Source organism: Salvelinus fontinalis, chromosome 26, assembly GCF_029448725.1.
Source record: "Salvelinus fontinalis isolate EN_2023a chromosome 26, ASM2944872v1, whole genome shotgun sequence".
NCBI lineage: Eukaryota > Metazoa > Chordata > Actinopteri > Salmoniformes > Salmonidae > Salvelinus > Salvelinus fontinalis.
The window spans coordinates 40,659,538-40,668,735 of NC_074690.1; the positions used below are offsets into that span (position 1 = coordinate 40,659,538).

The 9,198-nt window shown below is 40.6% G+C and overlaps 1 protein-coding gene across 3 annotated transcripts in view; it reads left to right on the forward strand.

Annotated features, from left to right (window-relative positions):
* Window positions 1-4,895, forward strand: part of LOC129824348 (fizzy-related protein homolog) — a 33,630-nt gene extending 28,735 nt beyond the window's left edge. For all 3 annotated transcript variants that reach the window (XM_055883933.1, XM_055883932.1, XM_055883934.1), the window contains 2 exons: window positions 2,845-3,042; window positions 3,230-4,895. In XM_055883933.1, the coding sequence (XP_055739908.1) occupies window positions 2,845-3,042; window positions 3,230-3,271 (240 nt within the window). In that variant the 3' untranslated portion in view covers window positions 3,272-4,895. The remainder of the gene's footprint in view (window positions 1-2,844; window positions 3,043-3,229) is intronic.
* The last annotated feature ends 4,303 nt before the right edge of the window (window positions 4,896-9,198 follow it).

A 9,198-nucleotide genomic window follows, 5' to 3' on the forward strand; every position in this document is an offset into this window, starting at 1 on the left:
ATATTCTTGATACCATTTGAAAGGAAACACTTAGAAATGTTTGGAAATGTGAAATTAATGTAGGAGAATAACACATTAGATCTGATAAAAGATAATACAAACAAAAAAACATTATTTTTCATCAACTTTGAAATGCTAGACCATGGCCATACGTTCAGATAGGAGTCTAGGTGTAATTTGGATTTTGGCCACCAGATGGCAAAGTTTCAGACTGATCCTGTGAACTACATTACAGCACAATATTTTGTGTCAAATCTGCCAGGAGTTTGCCCAAATGTGCTGAATTGATACATTTTCATGTACATAACTATAGAGAACATACAAAAATGCTATGGTATTAAAAAATGCAATTTTACATACTCCCAGGAATGTCATACATGATGGATCATTAGCTTATATACTTTCACACATCTAGATGGCTGGGCGGGGTGGGTGTGGAGCCAGAGACAGCAGTGGGTTCAAACTGTAGACCTCAGTTCCTACATTTGAACATAATAATGGATTTTATCAAACACAACTATGCTATGTTCTTTTCTCTGGGGCCCTCAGAATGACAAATCAGAGCAAGATTACTGAATGGAAGTCATTCTAGTCACATTAGCAACAACCGTCCTGGTTTAGGGAGACCGATCCCGTAGAGGTTAAAACGATTCTATATGTTAGCTTAGTACCCCCCCCCCCCCCCAATACACCACAATCCACTAATGCCTATGATTAAGTGTTAAATAACACTATTTAGTTAAAACACGGTTGGTTTCAACGTGGAAATCATTGTGGAAATCTGTTGCAGCTGAATCTTTATTTGAAATTTCTTAACTGCCGTTATTTCCGTAACCTCAAAGTTATTGGAAATGTTCTTCATTTTTTTCACTATGTTTATTCCCCCCCCAAAAAGTGAAATGGGATACTTCAAAATAATGTTCTAGGATTTCTTCTTGGAAATGTACTTAACTTTAGGACAGCTAAATGCGTGTCTTGTGACGAATGGATACTTTTGGAACCATTAATTAACGTTTTCTTGCGCCACAGACAGTTTGCTACCGGACATTTATATTCAGCTAGAAAGATGAAGCGCGTTTAATTAGTTATCTAGCTAGCTAGTAATTAACAATATATTACCATATTCTAGAAGTGTTAAAAAGCTAGCGTTAGCTCTTCAAATGGCAAAGAAGAACTTGGCTAACTTAGCTAACGTTAGCTATGTTGGCTATAATGTCGTTATGCGTTAGCTAACGTAAACGCACTCACTTTTTTACATTGCCTTGGTCTGTACAATTGACCTTTTTTTAGCTCCCAAAAACATAATACTTCCAGATCAACTGTAATGTCAATGCCATTTGTAAAGCACACTTTCTCCCCTTTCCAACAAAATAAATGACATGACCTAAACGCTGCCCGTTTCTGCATGATTCAAGCAGGCAATGAGCCCCATCGGGTCTTTTTTTTAAATGGCGGGTGGGGAAACGAAACTAATACATGATAGTATGAAGGAGAGAAGTGTGGGAAAATTGCTGTTTTTCCCACTCGATCTGTCCAACTTATCACCTTATCGCCTCTAAAATGTAAGTAAAACACTGTAAAGAGTTTATATAATGTGTGATTACATACCTATTTGAAGGTTTGTGTCGAATTTGAATCGGGTTTTTCGGACGGTGCTAAAGTGAACTTCAGAAGTAAACAGTTTTTTTGAGAGTCGTGATCGCTTGCAGTAACGACGCAAAATATGGCTAGGTATCCCCCCCGTACCCCCGTCACTGTCCATTTCTTGTTTTTCAACGATGATTGAGGTGATAAACCTGGTGGAGAGAGATTGTAAGACAGAAATAGTTGCTTTACGCGTGCTGTACGTTACGGCATGACATGTAACGAAGGGTCCGTTTTTTTTCAACTTTTCTCCAATACTATAGAGCCATTACCATGTCGATCAACGCTTGTTGCGCACATTTGTATGGAATGGGGTGAGTTTACGTTAGCTAACTTAACGGTTGTCCAGTCCCTCTACCACCATCTCTCCTATCATGGACAACATCTTCTCCTCCAGCTGGTCCCCACGAATGGTCTCTCAGCTCCCTTCTTCTTAGCAGCCGACCAGATGTCGAACCACTTTTTTTTTACAGCGGCGACACTTGCCATACCCCCGACGGCAGAGACCGACTCGCCCACTCTCGCACATCCTCTATTTTTGGTCTCTGTAGTGACCCTGCAGTTTTCAAGTCTCCCCAACAGCAATCTTTTCCTGGCTGCTATTTCCTCCACCATCACTTCAAACTCTTGTTTGCTGAACTTTGTATCAGGCTTTCCTTGGTTATCCGTGATATAGCTAGTCTGATGGCTATAATGTGTGAAAACAAATTGTTTTTGTGCATAAAGGGTTCGCGAGCCAACAAAAAAAGAATAATTTTGAGACCCAAAGCAAAAAACAAATGGAATTCAAATGGAAATATCAACACTTTATTATAGTGTGCCAAATCCTATCATCCCTGTCACAGGCTTGTTTATTGGGTTCAAGCACGTCACTAATGTCAATGCCACATAAGGTATTTACGAAGTTCCTAAGAATGAACTATCTTACAAACTTATATTTTTCCTTAATCTTCTTACTTTTTTTTTCTTAAGTAATGAATCGAGCCCCAGGTAATTATGAAATGTGATGGGCCATAACCCGATCTCCAGTAACGAGAACGATGTAGCTATGACACATTCCTACATGATTTCTTTATTTCAGACCGACCACTTAGAAGTTAAATTGTGGGAGGAAAAAATGTTTTACTGAACATAGTCTTTCACAAAATTGGGTGGATTATCCCTTTTAAGCATTTTAACTAAAATGATTTTTACTTCCAGGTGAGCACACACGGTTACTCCCAGAACCAGATCTTGGTGTGGAAGTACCCCTCCCTCACACAGGTGGCGAAACTCACAGGCCACTCCTACAGAGTGCTCTACCTGGCCATGTCCCCAGACGGAGAGGCCATCGTGACAGGCGCCGGAGACGAGACCCTGCGCTTCTGGAACGTCTTCAGCAAGATGAGGTCCACCAAGGTAACCCCACACCTCATTGACTGGCGACATTGATTTTGTGCTGCCTGTGCCCCACAAAGTCCACCTCTTTTTAAATGATTTTGTTACCAATACCAACCCAATAAGCAAAACCAGTGTCTCATTTGGGAAACACTGGTATTGAGGATTCTAGTGTTAGAGAACTGACCCCTGCTCTCTTCCTCTGCAGGAGTCTGTATCTGTTCTGAACCTGTTTACCAGGATCCGGTAGCCAGAGGGGGATGCTGGTGTCCAACAAGGGAACATGGGGGTGAACCAGCCCACTGGATTTCATTCTGAAAAACAACTCCCCTTCTCTGCCCCCTTATGTCCTCCTAGGCCTCTGGTAGCCTATGGCCCTTTCAAATACCCAAGGCCAGGTCGTGAAGCCGATAGATGGGAGTCAATATTCCAGTGGAATAAATCCTATCCTCACAACACCCATCACAATCAGTGTGACATTACAAGGCCACACCCCCATATAGTACCATTGGTGATTTTCCCTGGAAGAGGAGGATTCTGGGATGTTATCTTCCCCAAGTGATTCTGTTTTGTTTACAGACAGACTGTGCATACTTGCCAAATATGAAGTTTGTCCTTTTTTTTGAATGTTTTATTTATTGTTAATCACGTAACGTCGCCAGTGTGCTTCAGCAGACTTTGTTTTGTTTTCTGTGTGAGTGAATGTTGCGTGTCGGACTCTTCAGCGAAGAGCCTGAAGCTTTTGTTTGTTTGTGCCTTAAAGGGATAGTTTACATCTAAAATGAAAGTATGTCAAATGTTTTTTTGCCTCACGAGGTATGAAAATGTGTGACATGCTTTGACTTCAGGGTGAGCTGTCCTGTACCTATTTGTAAACTATAGATTTTTTTTTATTTTTTTTATTTTTTACTACATGTTGTAGACCATTCTAATTTATTCACCCGGTAAAAAAAAAAAGTTTTAAGTTAATTGTGAGATGTGTGTCAATAATGTTGAAAATCTTACATTTTTTAATTAGAAAACAAATCTGCAGTTGTCATTTTGAAATTTGAGCAGTGGCCAAAAACTAACTACATAAAATCACTTACAGTTTCTCTGTAAATTGTTGTTTTGCCAGTTAATTGTCTTTTTTAAATTTTTAACCAAAGTATCAGTACTCAGTAATCACTTGCATGGATATATGTAGGTTAACCTACATTTACAGAGACAAAGTACAATTTTTGGTGTATTTTGTTCTAAGAAAATGTCATTGCACTCAGTCTAACGAACAAGTAGTATTTGGGAACGTAGGTAAAAAAACTAGGCATAAACTTTGAAATTTATACTTATACAGGATAAAATATAAACATTTTATTTTTTTCCCTGGGTGTAGCAGTAACTGAAATGCGCTGTAAAGAAAAAGGAAAAACATTCATGGTCTCTTAAAAGGCCTTGATGGTTGCATTGTGCTATGTGTGTCTGTCTGCGGTATAAAGATATTTAATCCAGGGCACTTATTTTTTCTCAGCATTTCTTTGTTTGATTCTTGTAGTGGTACCTTTTTTTTCATTTTCTCAGTTTGGATGTGGCTTTTGAGTGACCTTTTGTGCTGTCTTTGAATGAGTGCTATTTATTTGAGCTGTGTAAAAGTGTCCAGTACACACACAGCATGTGTGTATTATTCTGAGAGTTGATTATTATCTGATAGTTGAAAGATGGAACGCTGACTTGTACAGTGTATATACTAGCTCCAGTCCTAGCTAAGCGTTTGTACTTATTATGTTATGCCACAGAAACAAAACAAAGAATGCTGCCAAATTGAAATGCATAAAGAATGTTATGAAGATCAAAAAATATTTCTGTACTGAGAAAAAAATAAAGTGATCACATCACTATTTTCGAGTGTATGCTATTATCTGTTTGCATTATAAAGTGTGTGTGTGTAGGAGAGGGAATGCAGAGCATGTATGATTGGCGTAGTGTTGAATAGTCCCCTGAGAGAGACATCATTCTTGCTAAAGAGCTTTAACTGCTGTATGTGTTGATGACTATCATATCATTCATCTCCCGTGGGCAGATTCGGCATGTAGACCGAGAGAATCTGCCAGGACTGAAAGGGATGTGTGAAATGGAGCAGCAGTAGTTCAGTTTCTTGGCGGTTTCATCACTGGTTATTTGGAAGTATCAGGATTGGGCAAAGGCGGTGCTTAAACTGCTTTGCCACAAGTGCTTCCAGTGCGTGCCCACACAGATCGTGGAGGGTGGAGACTACGTTTTTGCCAGATCTCTTAATGTCTAACACGTATGAACACAGAAGTTAATCACGCAGCTGACCAAATTGCGTGAGATTTTACCCTTGGTTAACTGCCGTTACTGTACCAGAAACTGAAGCCCAGTGTGAGATGGCTCTTGTAAAGCTGTCCTAATACAAAGGAAGCACCAGAGGGCACCAGTCTTCTCTTCTACAGCAGCAGCAGCCTTTCATCCACACCTCTGTTCCATTTCCGCACCAAGATCAGGCCAGTGGTGGACAACTCCAGTTCTGGAAGGCTGCAGTATGTGCAAACTTTTGTTCCAGCCCAGCGCTATTTGATTGAACTACTGGTTGCATAAAAAAAAGTAAGTGGATTCTTTGAACGGGTTGAATGTGCCTGCACACACACTGACCGTTCAGAGCCCTCTTGAGCTAGTGCCCTAGCTCCCACCCCTTTAGTGTTCACGTGTGTGAAAGGACTGAAGAATTGTGAGAAATATGGAGCTTCTGCTTAAACTAGTCCTTCAAACGGTTAAGATTTTCAACAATATTGTTTTTAGAGACTTGACAAACCCAAAAGGTCAGGAACTGGTAATGTTCCATTTGGGCCTGTATCACAGCTGCTTCTTAATAGTATTGAATTGCTTCCTTTTCTTCATGACCACTGACGTGAAAGGAGAGGCCAATAAGGTGTCTCTTTACCCTTCACTGGTCATGGTGAGAGAGGGGATAGAAGCCCATTCTAAAAACAACTCTTACCAAGCCCCCTCCCCCCTGTCTAACCTGGTTGCTTGTTTGCAAATCTGTTGTTTTCACCTATCCAGTCCCTTCAGTTCTGCAAATACATAGGTTAGCAGATAGGAGTTTGTTTTTTGACCAGATAGACAAATGGAAACTACTAAAGACTATTGGACCACAGAACAATGAAGGATCAAAGCGGTGTGCTCACCAGACAGATAATGGATTGTGTCTTCCATCTACTTGTAGAAGCCTTTCCTCCAGACCTATCATAATCCCATGCAAATTACACAGATATTCTATTGTGATGTAGGGATAAACCAGGACACGCACAGCATTACATCTCTACAGCAGCTCCAGCTTAGAACCTGTATCATTAAGCCTTGAGAAAAGGTTGGAGAATAGAGGTAGATGTCTTCATCTGGATAATCCTGCCTCCCGATGAGTCTATCAGGAGACAGCCCAGAGAGAGGTCTGTAGGATCCATATTAAACCCAGTTGTAGTGCTAGTCACCACCAGGCTTCTTGGCTATCAAAGGAGTGGAGTTGAGTGTTGGCTACCCAGGCCCGTCCTGCTGACATTTCCTGAACAGAATGGAGCTGTAGTGGGTCATAGAGCTCTTTTGCAAATGGATTCTCATCCTGCCTGTCCCCCCAACCACCTGTCGGCTCAAAATGGAAGGATTTCTTCAGACCGAAAGACAGGATAGACCTATATCTTGGGTTGGTTTGCAATACAACATTGTAAGGATATATGATTTGATGCCATATCCTATTAATAGGATATAATACCATGCATAGCCTATTTACTGGTAAACATTAGGTTGGGCACTCAATAATAATAATAATAAATGATAAAAAAGAATGCATAATTTCAAAGTGCTTCAAAAGCAAAAAAAGCAAAGAAGCATTATATCATCATGAGTAGCCCATATAATTAGCTAGGTCAACCAATAGTAAGTCTTTGAGTGCATGATGCATCCTCCAAAGATGGAGAGAGACAGTTTATGGCTTGATCAAAGAAAGGTGTTCAGGGAGATGGTTGATGAAGAGTCTGGCGACGATCTTGTAGAAGGCTACTCTGGGAACCATTGTGAGTCATGTAGCTACTGTACTTCTCCTTCACTATGTATAGCACACACTTGGGTGATGCCTCGGCAGCTCTGGGTGCCAGAGGGCTCACCACACACAGTTCACAGTAGTAGCCAGTCTTCCTTGCTACAATCCCTCTACTGCATCTCATATTCCTCTCAAGCTTCAGGTGACTCTTCAGTTTATGTTTTCAAAATATCAGGAACCAGCAGCCAGGTGAAAAAATAGATAAATAAAGGGTACAGTGTCCAGATGCATCATTCAAAAAAATTATAATAAAAACAATTAGCTAGCAAGACAAGCCAAAAAATTGTTGACCTGCCAGTCTATCTGCAAATCTGTGGGTCAAAACCACCGGAAATATGCAATAAAACTCAATGTTATCAAAAAACCAAACACATTTTTGTGATTTCTGGTATATCATCAAAATGTATCAATAACAGCACATTTTTGGACTCATTCAGCAGTTTTACCTAATTAAGTACAATACATTGGAAATGAATGTTGAAAGTTACATATTCCTTAAACTTAAGTTGAAAATGATGCTGTCGCTGCTTCCTGTTAACAAGACTTGCAGTAATTCTTTTTTTTAAGTGTCCAAATCAATAACCAATACGCAGGGGTATAAATTACTTGACTAAAAATTATTAAAAGTACTACCTTAGTATTTTTTTATGGACGTTTTTTAAGATATCTATACTTTACTATTTATATCTTTGACAACTTTTACTTTGACTTCACTACATTCCTAAAGAAAATAATGTACTTTTTACTCCATAAAACTAAACCTAAAATGTATTATCTACACGTACAATGCCTTCAGAAAGTATTCATACCTTTTAATCCACATTTGTTGTGTTACGGCCTGAATTCAAAATGGATTAAATAGATTTTTTTTCTACACACAATATCCCATACTGATAAAATGAAAACGTTTTTAGACATTTTTGCTAATTTATTGAAAATGAAATACAGAAATATCTAATTTACATGAGTATTCACACCCCTGAGTCAATACTTTGTACAAGCACCTTTGGCAGTGATTACAGCTGTGAGTCTTTCTGGATAAGTCTTTAAGAGCTTTCCATACCTGGATTGTGCAACATTTGCCCCTTATTATTTTCAAAATTCAACTCTCTCTTTCCCCTCCTTGTCTCTTTTGACCTCACCCTTTCCCAATCCTCTCCAACTCAGGTAGGTAGGCAACCCTCCTCCAGGTGTCCGATTCCTACATTGTGTCCTTTTCTGTCTCCCTTTCCTTCAACCCTAGCCACTCAACCCCTACCCAGATGGTAATGCGCTGTCGTAATCTTCGCTCTCTCTCCCACTACTCTCTCCTCTTCTATCCTATCATCTCTCCTGCTAAATTCTTCACCTTCCTGTCCCCTAATTCTCCTCTCTTTCCGCATCATATGACTCGCACTGTCCCCTATCCTCCTGGCTTCCCTCCGGCTGGGTGGCTGAGTGACTCATCGTGAGCTTAAAGAACAGGGCTGCGGGCAGCTGAGTGAAAATGGAGTAAAACTAACTTCCGGAGGACCTATCATCCTTTCACTCCCTCCGTTCTACCTTCTCTTCCTCTGTATCTGCTGCTAAAGCCACTTTCTATCACTCTAAATGTCAAGCTTCTGCCTCTAACTCTAGGAAACTCTTTCCCACCTTCTCCTCCCTCCCTCCACCTTCTCTGCGGACAAATTTGTCAGCCACTTTGAAAAGAAGGTTGTTGACATCCACTCCTCCTTTACTCAGCCTATTGAGTCCACTGGTCCCACTCACACAGAACTACATTACGCCTTGACCACTTTCTCCCCTCTCTCCAGATGAAATCTTGTGACTAGTGTGGTCTGGCCACCTGACAACCTGCCGGCTCGACACTATCCCCTCCTCCCTTCATCAGACCATCTCTGGAGACCTTGGCCCAGTCTTCACTTCCCTCATCAACTCATCCCTGACCACGGGCCGCGTCGCATCTGACTTCAAAATGTCCCGAGTCGCTCTCCTCCTCAAGAAACCAACACGCTGATGTCAAAAACTACAGACCTGTGTCTCTTCTTTCTTTTCTTTCCAAAACACTTGAGCATGCTGTCTCTGATCAACTCTCTCATTATCTCTCT